General features: G+C 33.0%; 1 protein-coding gene across 1 annotated transcript in view; it reads right to left on the bottom strand.

Moving 5' to 3' along the window:
• Positions 1–1915: 1915 nt before the first annotated feature.
• The window catches only part of LOC123668606 (chondroitin sulfate proteoglycan 4), a 49578-nt gene continuing 26210 nt past the window's right edge, over positions 1916–25283 (bottom strand). The window contains exons 9-25 of the mRNA XM_045602328.1: positions 24332–24616; positions 23457–23654; positions 20355–20461; positions 19638–19773; positions 18554–18729; positions 16652–16811; positions 14549–15754; positions 13800–13981; positions 12880–13033; positions 11756–12250; positions 10664–10859; positions 10192–10347; positions 7982–9840; positions 7434–7669; positions 6660–6810; positions 5907–6051; positions 1916–2114 (exon numbers count right to left, since the gene is read on the bottom strand). Coding sequence (XP_045458284.1) covers positions 5947–6051; positions 6660–6810; positions 7434–7669; positions 7982–9840; positions 10192–10347; positions 10664–10859; positions 11756–12250; positions 12880–13033; positions 13800–13981; positions 14549–15754; positions 16652–16811; positions 18554–18729; positions 19638–19773; positions 20355–20461; positions 23457–23654; positions 24332–24616 — 5802 coding nt within the window. The 3' untranslated portion in view covers positions 1916–2114; positions 5907–5946. The remainder of the gene's footprint in view (positions 2115–5906; positions 6052–6659; positions 6811–7433; positions 7670–7981; positions 9841–10191; positions 10348–10663; positions 10860–11755; positions 12251–12879; positions 13034–13799; positions 13982–14548; positions 15755–16651; positions 16812–18553; positions 18730–19637; positions 19774–20354; positions 20462–23456; positions 23655–24331; positions 24617–25283) is intronic.

The raw sequence follows: 25283 nt of genomic DNA, 5'->3' as shown, positions 1-25283 counted from the left end.
GTAAATAACGATTAATTATAAATATATCATTATAATACATCGCGGCTCTAACAACTAAGCACTTCGCCGTTGAGACAAACATAATGTAGCTAGTAAACCACCTAGCGATTGATTCTAAAAATTTATTACGATTTAAAAAACTATTGCACTTCATAAAGGCATATTTCTTGTGTACTTCTTTACAACAGGCCTCTGGACATGAAAACATTGGATATAAAGCGTTATAATATTTATATTTTATAAATATTATTACATCTTAAGTTATTAAACAACTTGCTCCTATATAGTTATAATATATTTAAGATTTGTTATAATCAATTCCTTATGAATAAGTAAAAATCTGTTAATATTGCTATTGTCGTTGAGGTTAGCTAATAATAATTATCAACGTGATCAAATACAGAACAACGTAAGGCGCATAACATTTACTAATGCGACTTACGTACAAATATATCGTTATTTAGATTGAAACCGAAAAATTACGACGCTCATTGATTGAAAATAATTTAAATACCTACCTCGATGAACATCTACCTACAAAAATATCTAAACATACATAAATATTTTAACATTATTTATTAAATATTAAAATATAATAATCAATATTAATTTAACCGTCTCCTAATAATATAAAAACTATATTATCACTATCACGTTTAGCGGATAAAAATTACAATATAAAATTTATCGATATGAAATGGCTGAAACATCGAATTTATTTACACAACTTTGGCACTTAATTTGGCAAAAAATTTTTTGGCATGTTTACTTTAAACGAGGAACACACGAAACATTTGATTGACAAATTTATTACAGTAATAAAATAATCGTAAGTATTGTATTGCATGGTATATATAGTTATCATCACGAATACTGAGCGCTGACCTTCAACTTTAACTTTTAATGGACACGAGTACTAAATACTTTTTTTTTTGTAACGAATGAAATTTTACAACTACCCCGCAAGATGTGCAAAACGCGAATCCACTTTGTCGCCGAGCGCTCAATATCTGTGCTGATTCCATAGAGCTATTATTACTATGTACGTAGTACTATATACTTCTATGGCTGATTCTTATGTATAGATATTTTGACACTTTGTTGTGTATTTAGTGTTTGGAATTGTTAAACGCCTTTACAGACACAACATAAGCTTTATTCACATGTCCCTGTTACATGTTCATATATAATTGAATGCAACAAATTTCTAGACGATCAGAAATAATTTTTAAAGTAATATATTTCATTACAAGCTTTATGGATATATTTAAGTACATTTGGCGAACATCATCATGAACTAATTTATAATTATTGGTTTGACTATACTTACGTTTGTATAACATTAAACTGTATATGCCTATCCGTCATGACAAGTTCACACTTATTACACATATCATGGCCTTGATTAAAAATGTTAACAAATTAAATTTCGATAACTTAAACATAGAACCTTTTGCTATGTCTTTATTGACAGTAATCAATCAAATATGGACAGGTGACGTAATATAATATGATCAAGACATATTTACAATTACATGTATGTTATTATCATACAGACATACAACTTCTATAACAAATAGTGTTTATAGTATTTAATTTATTAAAGTTGGTGTTTCCGAGGAAGTAACAGTTCGTTGTATGAAATGTGACACACATTTATATTTTTGATATAGACAGACGACTTTCTATACTTACATCTACACTAGATGCAATTTACATTTATAACTTAGCTTTGCTATTCCTTTATTATTAAAACGCTCAAAAATTTCCAACAATGTCCAATTGTCACCGTATAAAGCATTTCCAATCTAATTCATATAAAATATATCAATTATTTTAATATGCTGATTTAATATTTTAAAGTTTTTAACTGCCGGTCTCTATTAAAGATACATCTTAATATGAAATTTATTTATAGTATTTTTTTTTAATATAAATTAGACTGGTATACGTTGACAGTGTTAGTTTATGTTGAGTTTATAGAGTAACTTCACAACTGACGTACTTATTGACTTTATAGTTGCTTAGTAAGAAAGGAGTCGGGACGAAGTCGACGCCGCGTCTCTGAAAACGTCGATTCAATGTCACGCAGTTGTCATGAGTTGTGAGGGATACTGAAAAGAAAAAATAACATCGTTCATTGAAAAAACCAAACTCCGACTATCAGAAGATTATATTCCCGATTTACGAAAATCGTCGAGGATACAAAGTCTAACTTGATAGCCAAACATAAGTGTACATTTATGGTAACTAGGAAAGAAGTGTACATATCGTCAGTTAAATAGAAAAGTGACGTTATTCAAAAATAGTAAATTTTACAGTAGAGGCATTTAAAGTTTTTCATTTTATTAAATTAAATTTTTCTCACGAATTTTTATACTTACATATAAGTGTTATATATCATTTTAAAGGTATTTACATAAAGATTAAGACATTATTGTTATTTCTTGATTTCATTATAAATAGGGAGCATTTCTAGCAAGAAAGGTCATTTTTCTGTATAATTTAAAACAACTCGCGGCACGGATTTTTTAAAAAAAATGTAACACAATAATAGAAAAAAAGAGTTTTATTACGAATAAAAGGTTTTTTTTTTATAAATTACGATATTTAAAGAATGGCACATAACATAAAAAAATAATATAAGAAATAACAATCATAAATCTTAAAATGAACCCCCACTTATTAAACAAATCAATGGCAATAATTTTGAGATCAAGGAGCTTAAACATAAATATACGTATAATTTTTGGTTTTTAATAAGAATATAAAACTAAATGTTTCATAATAGTATAAATTATGTTTTTCTTATCTAATTTTTTAATTACGAATTAGTTATCAATCAATTATAAAGCAAAAATATCAGTATCTTCTTAATTAATTTTTTTTCTAGAAATCTCTAATCTCTATCTTCTATTAAAATGGCAAAAAAATATAAAGATGTAAACTACGTCTACTCATTTTTAAATTATTTTCAGATACTATTTAGGTATAATAAAAATGATTTTGAAAATCCTGCATAGGTAACGTTCTAAACAAAAAATAAATAAATAAATAAATAACAATAAGAAAACAATGAGATCTTATTTGGTTACAGATTTTCATAAAAGTTCTTATAAAATCTGGAGATTATATTTTTATCTATAAGTGTAAGTATACCGGCTTTTTTATTGTCAGACACAGCCAATTTTGTTGAGTACAGCGGTTGTAATTTAGAACTCAAGTTTGTTTTTTCTTGCTAGCTTTAGTTTTGACCATGACAGTTTTAAAACTATCTTTATAGGAACATTTATAATAAAAGTCTGTCATTAAATTTTTTGTTCACTCTGACAGCTTTAATATCTGCCATCTTTATCTTTTCTCTGTCTTCATTGTTTGAGAAATTTGATCCAACATCGTTTTTTTTAATGTCAAAGAAGCTCTCATGATTTTAGTTCATGGACTCTGTATGGATTTCCTTTTTTTTTGGCGGTTCTAATTAATGTAATGTATTATTCCGGGACACAAATAGGCGCAGATTTCAGAGACTTTGAAATATTACGCTCAATCATGGAATGCGCAAAATCTCCCTCATTTTGTGAGTGGCCTTTTATCATAAATTTGTGGATAGGGAATAGACTTCAAATTTTCTAAACATTTATGGCGTAGATATACATTGCAATCATATATTTATTCTTTTGCTGACCACAACAGCTGCCACTGTAAAATATAACTTCAAAATCATTTTCGATGTTATCTTGTAAGCTTCTTAAATAAGTTGAAACACAGGATAATATTTCGTTGACTCCTCTTGCTCCTTCACCTTCGTGCCAAACGTAGCAACTTACGTCTTTAGATTTTAGTTCGTAAATAGTAAAGTTGAGAACATTAATTTTTGGAATATAATAAAAGTTGGAAACATCAACTCTTGGGCATGGCATTACGGCTTACAAATCATATACGGCAGTTATACATTTTTCAGTGCCGTTTACTTTATCTAACTTTTTTTTTCTCACTAAATATTTTTCTTCTAAATGCGAGTAATGGTTTTTACTGGTTCTTTATCTTCTGCAATTTTATAAGCTGCGCAATCTTCACATTGGCCCTTCTTTGGAGACTAAAATGACATATTGTACTCTTTGGTAAATACATTGCAATATATTTGATAACCTGCGTAAGGAACATTGTCCGATTGACATTTTCTAACATAGTCCCTTGCAATCAGAGACCTTAACCTCACTATTTTTAAATTTCCAGAATTTCTTAATAATTTAGCTTTATTTTTTTTTCCATTCTTCCGGCACAGCTTTTCTCTTTCCGCCTATCTTTGATTTCTTTTTTTATCTTTAACTGTATTTTCTTGGCTTTCATTCATTGTAACTATTTCATCTTTCGAAGATGTTGATGATATTACAAGATCTATCTACAATCTATCTTTTAATTAGTTTTGTACTTTTAACATTAAAATTTATGTATTTTAGTAGATAAACGTCATTTAAAAAAAAAAGCATATACACTAAATATTTATTTTAAACATTTGCAGTCATATTTAAAATTGTTACATTTTTCTGATAAGCCTCATACTACTAAATGTACATAAACTATAGAGAAAAATGTCATTTTTACAAAAAAGTCAAGTATCAATTATATAATTTCACAACAAGTAGTCACATATCTAAAAATGTCATTTCTCTATATAAAATTCCAACTCAATTATAGTTAAATTTTAATGAATAGATGTCACATATAGTAAAAATACATTGTTCTATAAAATTATTCTTACCTTTTACAATCGTATCTTAACACTATTTTGAGATATGTCACTTCGGTATAAAAATGGACATGTGCTCAGTTTCGCGGCTGTGTTACAAATCGAAAAACGACTATTTTCTACAAACAATATGGTGATGACCACAGAGTACCGAAACGACACTCGTGTCATCTAGTGAGCTTGGCGTGTAATTTTATAAAGGGTCTTTTATCCATATAAAAATAGTGTTGTTAATAGACTCTTTCCAGTAATAACCTTACTTTTAGAAAATTTTGAGAAATGTCATTTTTCCATTTAACCGACGATATATGATAACTAGCAAATAAGTGTAAATATAGACATAGATAAGAAAAATAATAATGTTAGAAATTAGAAAGCAATTATGTGTATACTTCTGCATAAACAGTATTTAGTAAGGAAAAAAAAAACCGTCGGCGTCGGACCACGTCCTAGTTTCACTAGGCAGTCACAAGGACTGTTGATCTGTAGTATAATAAGTAGAAAAATCGCCTGTTGTATTATAATGCATGCATGATAAACAAAGGTACGGGCATTCTGAGCCCGTGGACCAAAAATTGAAAAAAAAAAAAACTCGATAGCCGATATTAACAAGCTTCATGTTCAAAAACAAAAAAAAGTTATCAAAAAGATGTACATAATCATGAGTTATAAAAATACTAACGCTAACGATAATTCGCATACCTTTGTATGAATACTACGCATTTTCGAATGTTCTGCTTATGTGTTTGTCATTAACTGAGGTAGGGCACAGCAGGAATTTCCTGCTCAAAATATGGAGCAGCCCGACTGGGGTAGTACCTCGACCTTACAGAAGATCACAGCAAAATAATACTGTTTTCAAGCAGTATTGTGTTCCTGTTGGTGAGTAAGGTGACCAGAGCTCCTGGGGGGATTGGGGATAGGGTCGGTAACGCGCTTGCGATGCTTCTGGTGTTGCAGGCGTCTATAAGCTTCGGTAATCGCTTACCATCAGGTGAGCCGTACGTTTGTTTACCGACCTAGTGACATAAAAAAAAAAAAAAAAAATAAAATATCGTCAGCTCAACACATAATTCCAATGCGCATGGCCATTTTAACAACATGAATCGTCAGCATTTTGCACTTTTAGCATTATTTCAAACGTATTTTCGTATACCTTGTCTAGGCGTCCTAGGGAGGGTGAAGGTGTCCGCGGGTCAGACCCAGTATTGGTTGCGACGTAGCATCGGGTTCGATGGCGCGACGGGCGCTCGCACCGGATAGGCTGACTCGCTTGCCTCGTAACTGCTCCAATCTTCAGCCTAATCATTACATAAAAATAAAAAAACAAATTAATGGAATACTAGCTGTCAGCTTAACATCGTAATGCCAATTTTTTTTTTTTTTTTTTTTGTTTATATTGCCTGTTTATTAATTTTCTTTTATATTTTAAAAGATAGTTTGTCAATTGAACATTAAATTACAAAAAGTATTACTTTTATTGAAAACAATTAAATTGTTTAAAATAAAAGTAACAATTTTGATTTATCGTGCACATACATGTACGTGCAATGAAGTGTCGGCCTTCAGCCACCGGCCAGTGCGAACCTCTCTGAGACATCGTTACGCTGTCAGTTTAATGAATAACTATTTTTGAGATTTGTAAACTATTTTTGAGTTTTATTTCTATGATGAGCGTCAACGTGTAAACGTTCTATTATGTAGAAGAAAAATCGAAAACAATAATAATTGACAATCACAAAATAGATGGCACTGTAAATTTAAATTAAATTAAAAATTATTATTCCAACTAATAATTGTACTATGGTATATTACAAGCTATCTTGTTTGTAAAATTTCGCGCCCTATTTATGATTTTACGACAAACGCTGTCAAAAGTAATATTTAGCAATACAGAATAAAAACTCACATCGGTATGATCCTCTGCACCATACGGATACCTCGCATTGAGGTCGGGTAGTCCAGAGTCGGCTAGTGGCGTTACCTTACACGCCACACTACCCCCAGACGGAAGAGGCGTACTCGCTCCCGTATGTACGGATTGTTCTGATGACACGTACCTGAAAACATCGATGCATACAGGTCGTTACTTAATATGATGGACATTTTTGAAGTAAAACTTCTTTAAGCACGCCTGACTTGGGGAGTAAGCTGGTGAATGCGTGACGAGAGCGTTACGAAAAGTGTGATCGGGCGAGGCGAACGGAAGATGAGAGGGAGATGGGAGTTAGTGAAGATAGAAAGAGAGAGTTACGTTTCGTACGTTTTACTTGTTTTTCATACGACTTCGCAGCTGATGGTAAGCGGTTAACTTAGCTTATAGACGCCTGCAACACTGGGAGCATCGCAAGGGCAGTCCCAAACCCTAACCCTCTTCAGGTGGTCTGGTTTACTCATCACAGGCATACAAAGTGTTGTATAGTAGTTGTGCGAGTAGTGACTTGAGAACAGCGCTATTTAACTGTACTCTTCTGTAAGGTCGAGGTACTACCCCAGTTGGGCTGCTCCATATTTCGAGCAGGAAATTCCCTACTGTGCCCTACCTCAGTTAAGTGTTTGGTATTGGCATCTGCTATCACTCATGTACTTACAAATAAAAAAAAATTGATTTACACTGTTTCGAATGAATATAAATTTTTCGATTAAAGCGGGTGCTAATAAATGTATTAGTAAGTCAACTAACCGTTTTATAGGCGGCGTCGCTTGTGAAGGCGAAGGCATTAAATGATCTGGCGGTCGCGGTAATGGTATGGGAGCCACTGCCCCCTGGCTCTGTCCGTGTATTTTGGCTAGAGCGTTTTGATCTCTCATGAGATATCTGCGACATTTGATTAATCCAAATATCACTAGGATCGCAAGTACAACGCCGAGCAACGCCATTACTATCATCATGTAATAAGACGATTCACCATTCGATACCTGGTAAAAAATTCCATTTTGTTAAATATTCTAAAATAGAAATAGAAGAAATTTAAATTTTGTTTTTCTTTTTCACTATTTTAGAACGATATAACCTAGAAAAAAGCCCACCAAAACTTATAGAGGCGATACAGTTATTACTAAACCTACAAGTAAGTATCATAAAAATGCAAATATATTTATACTGTTAGCGTAAGGAACAAATATGCTTGTTTGTGTTAATATACAAAACTACATTGATACTGTGTTCTTAATCTTTTAAAATGTCAATTAATAATTTAGTTCATAAATATCAAATAAATTTAAACTCACCAGTACACCTTCATGACTCTCGGGGTCATTGGGTCCAGGTAGATTTTTCTTCTGTCCATTTCCAAAGAATATTTTAACACTACCACCCGCCGGCTGGAATATTGTAGCTGCTAGTAAAAATTTAAAATTATCTTCTATTCCGTTCAAAGTATTGATTTTTTTCTTCGCAACAAAGTATATGACGCCAGCTTTGACATCCTCGTGTGTGAAGTATGCCACTTCTCTCTCACGCGCACTTGTCTTTTCCCCAGAACTTCTAATAATTTTCTTTATAGTCCCATATTTAGGCTTACGAATTATCGTATAAACTGGATCGCTCGCTGTAAGCTTAGCTAACTCGGTTGCATCTAAATTTTTTAAAGTTAATTTCACTTTTTCTTCGTCTACCTTCAAATCTCTTAAAATCATTAAAGGTTGAACGATGACGTCTATTCTAAATGGCAAAGTCGAATTACTATTATGCACGTATGCGACAAGGTCGAAACTATCATTAGCAACTGTCATATCATTCTGCATATAAATAACAACTTTGTCCATTAGATCTTTGTGAGAGAAGTACGTGACTGGGTTTCTTCCGAGATAAACCATTCCGTGTATGGGTTGTCTAGTTATGTTATACCAAACTTTGTATGTCTTTGCGTTCGTTTCGACGTATATTTGTTCGGTAGTCACAGAGGCGACATTGGAACCTTGCTGGAGATAGATTGGATGTAGCGACGTGGCGTTTAGTATAACAGGAATAACGTCGATTGTAAAAACAGTGTAAGTCGGTTTGAACTGGCCATCCCACACTCGAAAATAGAAAGTAGCTGTTTGTAGTAAACCAGAATGCTCGTATATAATTCTACCATTGTTTATATCCTCTTGAGTGAATTTATTTATGGATTGCGCCTCGTCGATGGTTTGATTCTTCTCAATTATAACGAGCCTTCCTTGCGTCGGACCACTTATTATGTCGTACAAGATTCCAGAAGGCCCAGTGTCAGCGTCTTCAGTGAACAAATCCTTCTTTGTTAACGTATAATTCTCTCCCTGAACAACTTGTATTTGGGGTGTGTCCGTCAAAAGTCGAAACGGTTGATCATTTACCGGTACTATTTGAATTGGAATAGTTACGTTGCAAAGTAGGACATAATCGGGTAGTAAGTAGAGTGCCATGTCGATTTTATCCTGAACAGTGTCCGTGTCATCGTGTTTGTAAGTTACAACGCCGCCTTCTAACTGGGCCTGTGTTAGTGATGATAAGAATGGTTGTAGCTCCCCATGGGCTGGTTGGGACCACTGGGCTTCTATTTGAGGCGCTCTCACCCCAGCTTGAGTTTCCAAATACGTAATAACATTAGTTACATTAACTATTAGAGGTACTTTATCGCCTTCCTGGACTTTCGTTACAGGAATGTACACGTATTTAGCGAGACCGCCCGAAGATACAGACACATCTATGTTAAATATTTGATCGGTTATTGGTTTCGCTAGAGCCGCTTCAACGGTGAATATGAATGAATCGTTTGTATAAAGATCGGAGAATGGATGTGTGTGTTCGTAATACACCAGTGTGTTGTTAATGTCATGTTGTGTGAACTGTTTGATGGAACGGTGATGATTTTCTCCGTTTAACATTATAAGCCTTCCCAAAGTAGGCGCTCTTTCGATTTTATACACAATATTCCTTGTGAGATCCGAACATTTCGCCATTAAATGATAGTTATTGAGGGGCTCTCTCATTAGTGGGAAAACTCGTAGCGTGTGCTTCCGGACTAACTTCAAGTTGACCGACTTTGTTGTAATCAAAAATGTTATTTTAGACAATTCGTGGAGACCATCTGTGACGTTGAATATCATTTTGCCTTTTGAACCATCTGGAAAATAACAGTTTCAGTGAGAAATTGATTTTAATATACACTAAAATATAACTAATTAAAGTTATTCACAATCAAATTTATTATGATAATTAAATATAAAAGCTTTAAAATGAGTATAAATATTGTAGGTACTTTATATTTTTTAACACTTTTACACTAAAGTTATCCATCAATATATAGTAAATATTAAATTATAATTATGACGTAACACCGAATAACCGAAAAATAAATAAAATTAATTTAATTTATCGACAATCTATACTCAAATTTATAATTATTTAATTAATATACCATATGAATATTTATTTATACATTATTATTCTACGAAAACAAACGTTTTCTACTTACTTTTATGAACGAAAATCACTTGTCTATTATCAATGTCCGCTTGTGTGAAGTGATCGACCGGATTCTCCAGGTCTCCTTTCATAGCAATATAACCGGATACAATATCAACCACCCTTATAGTCACGTTTGTTAGTGGCGTGTCTATATCATTGACATCTGGTGAAAAAATAAGGTGTTACTAGAAAATTGGTAGCTGCTTATGTCAAGGTATTAAAAACTATGTATCAAAAGTATCAAAGACACAAAACTTTGTTTTTTTTTTAATTTTTTATTTTAGGTTCGTATGTGCCTTTTTGAATATGACAGAATTTCTTGCTAAATCTATTTACGTTTTATGCTGATTGAGAGTATAGAAAGAGAAAAGTCCTAAGACAGCCTAGAAACACTTGAGACATGATTAGACATTGACGATTTCTGTTCGATCGGTTGTAAAAATAAGTTTAAGTCTCTCGAAGTTGCTAAAGCTACTTACATAATTCATTCCTGGTGAAAACGAAAGTGCCACCTTCCCAGACACAGAGACCTGTGTTCGCAGCAACAATTGGTGGTTCATCATTTACGGGCACGATATTGACCATTACTTGGAAAGGCTCGCTTTCCTTTCCTCCTTCTGTCACGGCGGTCAGTCTGATCGAGTCTAAAGATTCTTCTGTACCGTCGTTTACATACTGCGGAATAAAGTTAGTGGTTAGAAATAAGGGAATATAATTTTACTAGCTGACCCCGCAAACGTTGATAGCCAAATATGTTATTAACCTCTCTAATCCTCCCCCTTATATCTTTAGGTGTATGAAAAATAGATGTAGGCCGATTTTCAGACCTACCCAATAAGCACACAAAATGTAATAAAAGGGAGCCGTTTAGGAGGAGTATTTTAACTAACATTGTGACACGAGAATTTTATATAGAAGATTAAAGAGTTATTTATTTTAATTCATATAAAATTATATTTTATTTTAATATATATAACTAGGTCGGCAAACAAGCGTACGGCTCACCTGATGGTAAGCGATTACCATTAGCTTATAGACGTCTGCAACATCAAACCAACGCCGACCCTATATATATATTCCCCCCGGAAGCTCTGGTGGTCACCTTACTCACCAACAGATACACAACACTGCTTGAAAACAGTATTATTTTGCTGTAATCTTCTGTAAGGTACTATAACAGTCAGGCTGCTCCACATTTTGAACAGGGAATTCCCAGCTGTGCCCTGCCTCAATAAAATTTTAAAAATATATTGAATAAATAAAACTTGAAACTATGTACTTTAAATTTATATTAACAACTAAAAAATAATTGTAATTATAGCCATGTTTTAGAAGCAACATATTTCACGTCAAATGTTACAGAATACAGCTTTTAACTAAAATGTGAAGAAATTTTAATAAAAATAAAACTTATTCATTTATTAAGTAGTTAATCCTTCTTAATGCGGATTGGCGGATTGATTCCCTACTATGACTAACGATTGCTATCAAGTGTACACGATAACAACCAGGACCTTTTGGGGTCTAAATTAAACGTAAACATAGTAACTAGAGTGAATATAATAACATACCATTATATTTCCTGAATTGAGCTTAAGTACGGGCAGTAATGTTAAATCTTGATCTCCCATGACGATTTTACCAAACTTCGGCTTTTGTATAACCTTGTAGGACACAACTTTCCCTCTATAATACTCTGTTACAATTTTAAACAAGTCCTGTTTAATGCTCACTGAAGCGCCCTCTACTACTGTTAAATTTGTTGGCTCTACGTAAAAATGTTCAGGTATTATAATAACTATTAGTTCAATATCTCTCAGCCAAACGATTCCATTCGTAACATCCATTTTAATTCTATCTCTCGTTCGATTAACTCCTGATTGCACGTAAACAAGTCGATTAGAGTTAATTATTGATTGATCAAACACTTTCGTGTGCACGGGCTCTTCGTTGTAATTTTCCATTTCTATTGTGCCTGGTGTGGTAGTAATTTCTAGCCAGCCGTGATACGGGCCTTCTGTTACTCGGTAAACTATGTTCGCTGGTTCGATTTGAGGGTGCATTACCTGAAAATCGAATAAAATTTTACAATAATATTGACACAATTACATGCATATCAACTGACCCATAAAACAATATCCTATCTTGTGGATAGTGTTAAATACATCAAGCTTTTGCTAACGTGTTCCAATTTTAAATTCATTTGATTTTATATAAACTTATATTTATAAACTTAAGTCATCATCATTATCATCATCATTTCAGCCTATTGCAGTCCACTGCAGGACATAGGCCTCCACAAGTTCCTCCTCATGTGGTTTGCCCATAGTCACCACGCTGGGCAGGCGGGTTGGTGACCGCAGTACTGGCTTTGTCGCCCCGAAGACGCTGCTGCCCGTCTTCGGCCTGTGTATTTCAAAACCAACAGTTGGATGGTTATCCCGCCATCGGTCGGCTTTATAAGTTCCAAGGTAGTAGTGGAACTGTGTTATCCCTTAGTCGACTCTTACGACACCCACGGGAAGAGAGGGGGTAATAAACTTAAGTATAAAGACGAATAATTTTGGTGAAACTATTCTGAAGTATTTCTGTGAGCAAATGAAATAGGGTATCGGCTAATAGTACATTTTTATATACATAGGCAGATATCATTCCGCTTAATAAATTAAAAGTTATTATCTATAAAAGTTCTTACTTCTAGAGTATCTTTTGTAATGTTCACACTAGTCGACTCCTCGATAATAAGCGGCTTATTAGTAGCGACCTTCAGTGGTTCCCAGTAACTTGAGGGAAAGATCTTTATTGGATATATTCCCTCACCCCAAGCTTCTAAACACATTACTTTAAACCTGTACAAAAAAAAAATTAGATAATATTTTATAATTTTATATAAACTATTTTGTATTTTGTTTTAACATCAGACTGCTTATAAAGATAAATACTAACTAAACTACTACTATAAAGGATTTTAAGAACAGCTTAATTTTTAATTCATCCTTTATCTTAAAATCTTGGCAAGTCACTTTTTTTATATCTACAACATACACACAAGGTCGGTAAGCAACTTAATCCTTGTGATATAGGTAACAGCCGACTGGTACAGCTATGTTTTTCATACATACATACATCAAACACTTAAGACTCGGGGTTGGGAATCGAACCCACAATGAGCATAAAGCAGGGTAACTACAAACTGCGCCAACGGGCTAGTCGAATTAAACTTTAAAATAAGTAATTACATAAGTTTTTTATTTATTTATTTACCATAAACCCAAGTAATCGTGTTTTTTATATCATGCAAAATATATGCCACCGAGTGGGATTACTCCTCTAAACCTATAATTGTTTATTTGACGTAGTAGTTCTGGAAATTCGAAGATATAAAGAGACACCTTACTTGACCTTACAGAAGATCACAGCTAAATAATACTGTTTTCAAGCAGTGTTGTGTTCCTGTTGGTGAGCAAAAGTAACCAGAGCTGGGGGGAATTGAGGGTAGGGTCGGCAACGCGCTTGCAATGCTTCTATAAGCTACGGTAATCGCTTACCATCAGGTGAGCCGTACGCGTATTTCCCGACCTAGTTGTTTATAAAAAAGGACAATGGAACCCGTACCTAAATGCGTCAGTTAGTGTCTTCGGCTCCCTGTGTCGATATGACACTCTAGCTGCAGCTATATCGAGTTGTGTGAAGCTGGTCACACCCTGACCTTCACCGACTTCTATAGACCCGTGCTTGGGTTCTTGCGTTATATCGTAGTGGATGTCCTCTTCTAGGCAATTCATATTCGTGTCCACCTTTACGTAAAAATAATTCGATTATCATTAAACATATTACATATTGTTTTCTAGAAACTATAATATGGTTTTTTTTTTCTATATACGATTGTGATTAACTGACGGAAATTTTTGAAAAAACTACGAGTAGTGTTCCAAATTCTGGTAGAAAAATCTCGAAATAAAATACGTATCTATCGATTTGACACCTCTTGTATTTACTTATAGTAACAAATTGGAAATAACAGATAACTCACAACCTTAAGCCCAAAATTAAACTGTACACCTACACAGTCAATATATCATCTCCTTTGCTCTAAGGTTGCCTAGAAGAGATTGCTTTTAAGCAATAAGGCCGCCTTTTGTACATTTTTTTTCCTACGAATTACTTGTTTATTTTATTTGTTTGGTGTACAATAAAGTGTAAAATAAATAATAAATAATAAACCTTAATAACTGGACACTATAAATAGATACTTAAAGCATTTCTAATTTTTTTTTTTATCAGTAAATTGCACGTATTCCAAGCTGTTGCGGGACTGGTTATATCTAATTTTATATTCAATTTAGTTGCATATAGTAACTTACCTGCATGTCTCTGGTGGTTATAACCACAGCTTTACCGTTTTCAACTATCGAACCATTAGTTGGATACATCCGTATAAAAGGCGGGGATGCCTGTATTTCCAAATTACCATTAACATCGAACAATCCATCAGATATCCAGAAAGCCATTTTACCATATTCTTTGCCTTGGTGTTTGAACAGCACTAGATTCTTGTTGATATCGTCTTGCGTGAACTGTGCTATTTGTTCTGATGGGTTATCGGCTCTAAATATACCTCCATTAGGAGGATCTTTGGTAAATCTTTGTACTGTATAGATTATGTCCGAGGGCTTAGTGTCCAAATCAGCGTCGGTATAACTCAAATCTCTAGCTGTTATCAATCTTGCTCCACCGTGAACTATGTGGAAAACTTTTTCGTTTGCTCGCACAGGGCTGTTGTCATTTTTCAATATAATGTCAATATGAAATACTCCAACGTATTGGAAGTCCTCGGGTTCTGGACTTAAAGCCATGAAATGAAACGAATCGTGCCTACTCTCAGAGTCATCGTGGGCGTAATACACTCTATCCGAGTTCAATTCTTGTAAAGTGAAGTATGTAGTGTTATCTCTAACTATTTTCAAGTTATCACTGATCACTTCAATCTTACCATGTTTTGGCAAATGTGTGATATTAAACACTAAATTCGTGACCACATCCGTTCGGAAATTGAGATGAGTCGCCGGTATTACCATTCTAGAACCTTCGATTACTTGCAACCTCTCCAATGTCGTATGAACGCGGCCGGATAAATGATCGGATACGGACGATCCGGGTAAATGTCTAATTGTCATTACTCCGGTTATATTATCACACTCCGTCGCTCCTACTACGAATGTAAACTCGTCTTGTATATGAGAATACGCTCGTCTATGTAATCTATACCATAGTAAATCTGAATCTATATCTTGTTGAGAGAATGTGCTATGCATTTGTAAGTGATGTTTCCCAGATGAAAGGTGTAAGATACCGTACTTCGGTGGTTTGAGTACGGTAAACAAAATTCGATCGGCAGGCAGTGACAACGGCTTGGTTTTAAATCTTAGGTGTTGAGACGATATGAAAGCCTCTCTTGTATTATTTAAAACTAATTCCTCGTTTGTCGATTGATATAATTCGAGTTTGATAAATGTTAATCGAAAATCGTATAACGTATTCGTTCGTACCGTTCCCACGGATGCTTTGAACTGTTGACAAGATAATATAAAGTAGTAAATATTGGAAAATAAAAGTATCAGAATATAATATGAAAACAAAAACCACACAATGTTTTCTTTTCGTCGCAAAACACGTGGTTTATTTTAAAGAAATATTCTTATCCCGGCCAGTAAAATATAAATCAACAGAGCCGAATTAATTTAAGCCTGTTTGGTTAAAAAATACACTAGAATATTTCAGCTCTTAAACATAATTTATTACATATTAGTTAACCCAATAGACGCCTCCTTTCTCAACAACATTCATCACTTACTATTAAGACTCCGACCAGGGCTACTCAACAATTGATCATATGTTTAAACATATGATCCATTGTTGAGTAATTATTATTTAAATAATTATATACAAGTAAAATTTGATTGCATCACTTTTCTTATCTTTCTTTATTACTTTTGCCGGAGCGTACTTTTCTTTGTAACAATTATTTTCTACACATTTTTATTGCAAACAACATATAAAGAAAACTAACGTGAGGTCGTCTTGCAAATTGTCAAACGTGAATTTTTACTAATCATTTCGTTATCCGAAGTTCTTCGAGCCCTCTACAAAGTATTACTTATGTGAGAAAAAAAATAGCCAAATTGGTCTAATCGTCCTCGACTTTTGATCTTTACCAACACATTTTTAGACACATTATTATTATACAGATTTCAACAAGTTATTTTCTGTTATTATACCTACTAGCGGATTACCTACTAGCGGACCTCGTTCTGTCAAAAACATTTGGAATGTGGCAGTTTTTTGTGCCTACCTATTTTATAGTCGGCGCAAAAAATTCTTCTGAACAGAGCCGTCACCCTGATGATAGGGTGGTGCGTGAGGTTCTGTTCGGGTGACCAAAGTATCTAACTGCGTTACGTGCTTACCTTAAATTCATCGTGTGCCGGATTACCAAGAATATGCATGTATCGAACTCGTCCGAAATTGATCATCTCACTGGTGAATGAATCGACAGTTTGCCAAGTACTGTCTAAAACTCTGAGTCGTTCTACGACACCAAACTGCGGTGGTTTCACAATGTCGTATCTAAAAAAAAAAAAAAAAACAATTAGCAAATAAAGATATGTATCGAAGTCACTGTTTAAAACAATCAGTATATATTTATATTCATTTTTTCTGTTTATTTCTTTATTTTTATGTTTAAAATACAAACATGTTTGTATTTTCCTAAGATAGGCAAATAGGTTTTAGATAACAGCCAGCTGACATGACCTTATGATGTTTCTGATAAATTTTACACATAATGATATAGCACTAGGTAAATAGATATTATTCGCCGGAATTAGGGCGAAAATCAAATTCACAAGCTTGGACCATAAAATAGGGGTAATGGCGCTAATGGCCAATTACTATTGAAATAAGAATTAAACTATGTGACAGTTTCGTCCTGGCCTATTAGAAAAATATAGTGCCCGATGATAAATATCGACCTTTGGAAAGAAACGACAACTATCAGTTTCGTAGAGCGTTGTCTATGGCACACAATACCTATGTGACGTTTTGTCGGCCGTTGTTCAAGTGCGTGTCGCATCCTGAGTGCCTAGTGCGAGTTTTAATCACATAAATATGAGAGAAACGCGTTTATACGTGAAGATTATTTTGCATGGGAATTTAAACACTGCAGCCTAGACGATAAAGAATAGTATACGATACAATCGATACAGAGTCATCTAGCAGCAAACGCGAAAACTAGGTTGAAATGCCGAATTTTCCATACAAAATGAAGTTAAAATTGACGCCCGTTATTGCGAGACGGATTAAACAAATTCGCACTAGGCACTCAGTTCAAAATACATACAGAGTTGTTAACACCTCAAAATTTAAATAATGCTATGGCATCTTTAGGAAAATGAGGGAAACCTTTTCAAAGTCACTTATGAGAAATCATTTTTTTTACTGAAATTTCGAACAATTTTTTTCCCGCAGATTTAAAATAAAAAATGAAGATGTAAATATAAGTAATTATTTAAGAATGTTTAAGAGGGAGTTGCAAATAGCACAGGAATTTCTAGAAGAACTTTGAACAATATGATAAGCGAAGTCAGTACTGAATCACATTCTACTGCAATTAAGTTCAGTACTCTGAAAAGAGGGAGACCAAAAAAGCAATTTCGTTTAGATATGCGTGACTGATTATCTAGTAAATAATAAATACATTTAATGAACATACACTTTTTTTTTACCCAACGTAAAGATAGCTCTTATATGAAAAAAATTTGGTGTACAAAGAATAAAAATAAATATCAATACGTGCAAATCAGATATAGGACTGTTCGTATTTCGACTGAAAGATATAACAGAGTAAGATCCCAAGCCGCTCTGATCTTTCTTATTTTTAACCATATCATCATCATCATCATTACAGCCTATACAGTCCACTGCTGGACATAGGCCTCCACAAGTTCACGCCAAAAATAACGTGAACTCATGTGTTTTGCCCATAGTCACCACGCTGGGCAGGCGGGTTGGTGACCGTAACCATATGAAAATAATTAAAGTTAGTAAAATTTTGACGTAAATTTAGCAGCTAATATTAAAAAAAAAATTGGGCATAGGCCTCAGCAAGCGGTTATGTATTATGTTCACTGTACTCACTAATAGACTAAATTGTATACATTCTGTCAGAAAATAAGAAAGGTCTGTTGGTGTAGGATCTTGGGCCATAACGCTCAACGAAGTCGTAATTAGCTGATTCTTTTGCTAAAGGTCGATCAATATTTATCGCCGGGTACTGTAGAACATATTTTTTTAAGAACAAAACAACTTACTTCACGTGAACATTAGTCTCATCTGCGTTGGTCGTGAACGTCAAATTATCAGCAGAGATGAAAGCGTACGAATTATGAACGAGATACAAGCCGGTGTTGTTTACTAAACGAACTTGTAGAGGTACTATCGATATACGAAGGACACCCGGACCGCTCGTCTCAATACCGTCTGATACCTGAAAAATTGTTAATATTAATATGGTATTTTTTAATATACTTAGATCTTGTTTAACCTATGGCTGATAATATTTATTTCAAACTTATGCTAGTATTTTTTCTCTTCAACTTATAGCAACAGTTTTTAGAATTACAATTTACGAGTATCTGACAAGTTTAGATAGTGTTGGTGAAATGAAGAATTTATGAGATAGTGAAAATGATAAATGTCTCAAACATTTTATTTTGTTGGACACCCTTTATATGTCAGATAACTTTATCAGCAACCGGTGAAACAGGCTCTTATCGACTTAGGAATTAATTAAAAAATTAAGAGACTTATTGAGAAAGTTGTGTAGAAAATATATATGAAACATAGGTAACTATAGTTAGTCAAGTCGACGCGTTGGCGCAAAGGTCACAGCACTGGTTTATGACTGTTGCGCTGGCGGTTGCGGGTTGGATCCCTGCACATAGCAAATATTTGTATTGGCCATACAGGTGTTTGCCGTGGTCTGGGTGTTTGTGCAGTCCTTGTGGCTCTCCCCACCGTGCCTCGGAGAGCACGTTAAGCCGTCGGTCACGGTTGTTATCATGTACACCTGATAGCGATCGTTACTCATAGTAGGGAATACATTCGCCAACCCGCATTGGAGCAGCGTGGTGGATTAAGCTCTGATCCTCATCTTCGCATTAATAAAAGAAATAAACATTTATCTTTCTTTATTCTCTAGCACTATTCTTAGGTAACACATTAATTTTAAACTATTACTAATTTCCACTATAATTGGTTTTAACCGACCGATTAACAAATTATTCATTTGTAGAATGCTATAAAAGATCACGTTACATATCGCGCCGGACACAAACTATTACTGCGAGTAATATGCGGGCTATATGGCAGATATATATCAGAGCAAAAACTTACTTGTAAAGTAAGACGGAGGGAAGTTTTGTTCAGTTGCTTCTCATTGCTAGTCCCATGAACGTATGATATCACTCCGGAGTCGACGTCCTTTTGTGTGAACGAATCCACCGGTTGACCTGACATTTCAATGTGACCACTGTAAAAATATATCAAAAAAATAAAATAAAAAATATTGTAGATAAAAGTAAACAGCCAAAATGAAATAAACTTCAATGAGCACTTAAAGTACGGATGTTAATTGATTGAGAGATTATATTATAAATAGTTTCCTAAGTATCACACAGTAAGATTTAAAGAAGTTAAATATATATATTAATATAAGTTAAATATATATATTATATTTTTTTAACTTCGTCAAGCTCTTTACAATTTATTTCTATTATCTTTAACCCAACTGAGGTAGTATCTCGACTTTACAGAAGGCCACAGCTAAATAATACTGATTTCAAGCAGTAATGTGTTCCTGCTGGTGAGTAAGGTGACCAGACTTGGTTGGGGATAGGGTCGGTTGCGCGCTTGCGATGCTTCTGCTGTTGCAGGCGTCTATAAGCTACGGTAATCGCTTACCATCAGGTGAGCCGTACGTTTGTTTGTCAACCTAGTTGTAAATTAAAAATTTTTTTTTAAAGAAACGTAAGTATTAGTAAGTATGGTCTACGTTTCTTGTGACGTATAAGTCGCTTGATATATACATATCTTCTATACGGAAACATATACCTGTTCGCTTCATTCTTTCCATGTAAAACTGTATAAAGCAGATCTTCTGGCAGCGTATCTGGGTCCTCGGCTTTTAGTATATCTGATGTGATAACTTTTCTTGTCCCCTTTAAAATTACAATAATGTTACAATTCAATATACAATAGTATTAATTATAAGTATTATAAAGTAAGAAAAAAAAAAATTAAACTTATTTTCTAAGTTTCATTGATAACTTTTTAATATTGAAATATTTTTTAAAAATGTTTTGGTCTTTCATGTATACCCATCAAATGCAATTGAACAATATAAATAATAATTTCACAAATTTCTATAATCGTTAATCATATTTCAGAATACTAATGACTAAATGTTCCCCTAACTCAATAAAAAGACGACAACGATGATAACGAGTAGTAGGTAGCTTAGTAACAAATTAAGAGTATGAAAACTTTAGAAGTACAATTTTGTTACCAGTATTCTTAATCACAATGTGTATAAAATATTGAAAAGAATAGACAACTTTAATTTTCAGAGTCGCAACGCTTAAAAATAATTGCCATTATATTGCTGCAAATATTGAATCTGTAGTTGTGGCTTAAAATATATTTTTAAAAATAACGTTTTTTTTTTTTTTTTTTTTTATATGTACCGAGACATTTGAAAAGGAAACAAGTAATTGAACTGCCAGGTTTTTTGTAAATCATTCAATTATGTCGGAGATAGTTAACAATAAACAATATAAATAACAATAAGGACGCCAATAGAAGCAAAACCACGTTTATAAATAAGATATTAATTTCATTCAATCGAATGTTAATAGTATTTATTATTATATATAGGGATTAAAATTACGAGTAAACTAAAGTTAAATATAATTTTTTTTTTATATATTTACAACGATATGATATATTATATGTTTATTTATTACTATAACCAGCAAATAAGACACTAATGATATATAACAAGGAGCTAAGTGCAAATAGTAGATCGGTAAACATCGTATAAATTCCTTGGAGTCTAGATTTCTTCGTCTTCTTCAGAAGCTAGTGCCGTTCCACATGAATCCAGTGACGATTCAGACCAAGTATGTATGTCCAGTACTGGATCGAAACTGGAATCACGTGAACCGTCAACACATTGTTTCTCCATTATAACGTGAAATTCAAATTTTTCCTTATATTCTTTCTTCCGTGATAAACGTAGAACTATTTTCTTCATGATTATCTTTTCGAGTAGAATTCAGTAGTTGTTGTGATGTTACGTTAATGTTTGTTTCCATAACATATTATATTTATGTATGTGTTTATGATTTATTCATTTCTTTATTTGCTCATTGCAACATATTGATACATATGTATATATTATAATTAATGTAAATTAATTTTGTAAAATCTTACCTTGAATTTCTTTATAATATATGAAGAAACTTTTCCACGACTAAATATTAACATTATTTTGTTGTTTATTCCTTTTGTATAATGAATAATACTGGTTTTGACCGAAACAAAAATTAATTCACAATCATTCGAAGCATATTGTTATTGCAATTCATGTACAATTTTCTTCATCTTTGGACAATATCATGCTGATACAGTTTAAAGTAGGTATACAGAGACACTTCAAACGAAAAACATTTCGATAATGGCGACATTTTTTAAGCAAATTTTAATAAAATTAACACGTTTTAGTACATCATATTAAAAACACAACGCTACGAATTTATGAGTGGTTTTTTCTTAAAATAAAGAAAAATAGTAGATATAAAATTTATTTCTTGGATATGTCGATTAGTTTCTTTTTATCAAAGTGTAAAAAATCTTCAATGTAAGAATCGGTACTCACTATCATTATTACAACACAAAGTTGACAAATTAAATCAGAATACTTGCATTTTTTTAACCTTATATTATTTGTAGTAATATAGATGAATGACCAAACATTTTCAACATTTAAATATAACAAAAATAGATACGATTAGTGATTTACTACAAAAAAAAAAAAAAAAAAATACTACAAATATAGTGAATATTTTCTCTTTTTTCAGAAACAAACTTATATTTTTCTGACAAAAATTTCATAATTAGTTATTTATTTCTTTATAACTCAATTCATATTTAACTGTAAATAATTACATTTATAATATTTACACTCTTTTTTTTAAATTATATGTTATTTTGTGAATCAGCACCAGATACTGAGTGCAACAAAGGTTATTTCTATTTAATGTTTTAGAAATTTACATTATTTTAACATTGACAAAGTTATACTCACTTTACATATTTTATCACGGGTTATTTGTTTCGTGCCATTAAAGCATGCAACTATTCATAAGCAACTCAAAAATAAATAAATAATGGAAACGCACCGAGCTCTGAAAACAAATAAAAATATACAAAATTACTTAGCGGATAAATGATTTGATGACGACGTTCATGCTCTAAAACGTCACATGTACATTTTTATCTAAATGTTAAACTAGCGTTAAATATTAGAAAAAAAAAATAGTGTTATCAAAACAAACAACAAATCAATTTAGAAGTTATTAAAGAGAGCAGGCTATATATAGTGCTTGTTAACAATGTAATTTTAGCTTGAAGCGGGTAGTAATTAACTTGGAACTCATATATGGCCGATTATAGATAGATAGATTATGACAAAATGACTGCAAATTATGACTATTATGGCAACTCGAAAAAAATTTAAGTACTAATAATTGTTGCACATATTTAGGTTAATACTGATATTGAAAATATCTTCGTATTTCGATGTTGCAAAATGTATTTGATTGAAAGAGTTGCTTATTATTCATTGCGTCCTTATTTGATGCTTCAGTAATTGAATTTATTTTGGTTTTGATGATTTGATTTAGATAATTCAACAATGTCTTGACAAAACAGTGTAAAAACAAGAAATATGTTAGTAAAGTACGTATTTTACTAATAACGTAAAGAATAGATTTTATGCTACTTTTATGAAGAAAGAAAACGTAGACTGTAAAATTACATACAAATGCACTGTTAATGCACTACGAAATTACGATTAATATTAAATTTCAATGATTCGTGCAAGAAACTAATATGATACCTATCAAAATATACAAATAATATATATAAATATACCTGAGTGAGTCTCAAGACTTTCCCGGGTAGGAGGTTGAGTACGGGTGGATCGTTTACGGGTGTTATGTTCACGTGGAGGACGAAAGTGTTACGACCTTGCAAGTAGCTCGGTAGAGTGAACTTAGTTTCCGGTATTAGCTCCATTTCGAGTACTATTGCGTCTTGATGGTTTTCTGATCCGTCGTGTACGTAGCGGACCTATGAGGCAATTAGTTTATTATTAGTATTGAGGTTGCGTAACTTAACATAATGATTAAAAAAAAAATGTTTTTTTTTACATAAAAACGAATTCTTTAAAAATAGATTTTTTTGTTTTTTTTTTTTTTAAACATTGAAATCTATGTAACAATTAAATTTAAAGTTATCACATCTCGATGGCTTGAGAAATGTTAAAAAAGTGTGTGTACTTATGTACACACGTAAGAAGTTATACTTGATCGGCTAACTAACTTCACGTTGCTAAGTTCTTCGTTGACTAGCTAACTTCAGTGTCGGTTTTTTTGTACTGGTGTGCGCGCGTATCGTAAAAATTTCCATCTCAAATTCAATCAAATTTCCTCTCACCATTCTTCCATAACGAGCCACAAGAAGTATAACTTCAAAAACTCAATGCACTAAAATTTATAAGTTAAGTACGAAACCTAATTACACATTTAATATTAAAATATATACATTGTGCTGTATAAATTATATATTAGGTTTAGAATACAAAAAAAAAAAACTTAAATTTAATATTAATGATATACTAATACATGTGTATACATAATACATAAGACACACGTGTCAGTGGTCGTAAAACTGTCTATATCAAATAACATGTATGTGACATTATATTTACATACATACTTTTTTACAATAAAACACAATGAGCATACCTTATCTCTAGAAAGATCCAGAAGCGTGAAAAACTGTTTGGACTTTTCTCCTTCAACGTAATTAGTATACTGAGGTAAGTTCCTCAAGGACAAGTCCACGGCAATCCTGCCGTGTTGAGGAGATTGGGCGACGTGTAATAGCACCCCAGAAGGTCTAACACCATATTTATGGTGATCTAACACCACGTCAATATTCTGAGTTGTGATCACTGCTACTCCACCTTCTTGCACGGATAGTGGGTAGAGAGCTACTAGCTCTAATTCACTGCTTGACTTCGAAAACACCTGAAAACCATAATTAGTATAGCGTTTTTATGTGCAATATTGAGTACCACATTTAGATGATCTACAATGGTTATATCTCATATGAAAATATAATTTACTAGCGAACCCGCCCCGGCTTCGCACGGGTGCAATGCTGATACTAAATATACTTCATTTTAAGACATATAAGACATTCTGTATGTCTTTGTTTATAGTATGAAGCCAGCTTATAGCATGGTTATTAACATAATAACAACAACATTCGAATATGAGTCGTTAGATTACACGTTATTACAGAATGCGTTGAAGAAATAAAGGTTCACTGCTCGTTCCACGTAGGTGATAGCGTGATAATATGTAGCCTATATGTTGACCCGACTTCTTAATAATATTCGTGGCAAATTTGAAGTAAATCCATGCGGTACTTTTTGAGTTTATCCCGGACATATACAGACAAACAGACCAAAATTCTAAAAACTATATTTTTGGCTTCGGTATCGATAGTAGATCACACCCCAAGTATTCTTTTAAAAAATATTCAATGTACAGTTGTGACTTTCCTACTATTTTATTATATGTAGGTATAGATATAAGTTGTTAGACTCTTAGCTACGTTCCTTCAAATGGAACGTTCTGTAGACGTAATAGTTCACGTTCCGCGTGGAAAAAAATCCTAGCCCTTTTCAAC

Source organism: Melitaea cinxia, chromosome Z (genome assembly GCF_905220565.1).
Source record: "Melitaea cinxia chromosome Z, ilMelCinx1.1, whole genome shotgun sequence".
Classification (NCBI taxonomy): Eukaryota; Metazoa; Arthropoda; class Insecta; order Lepidoptera; family Nymphalidae; genus Melitaea; species Melitaea cinxia.
Note: the sequence above shows the minus strand (reverse complement) of the source record. Positions and strands in the feature narration are given on the sequence as shown.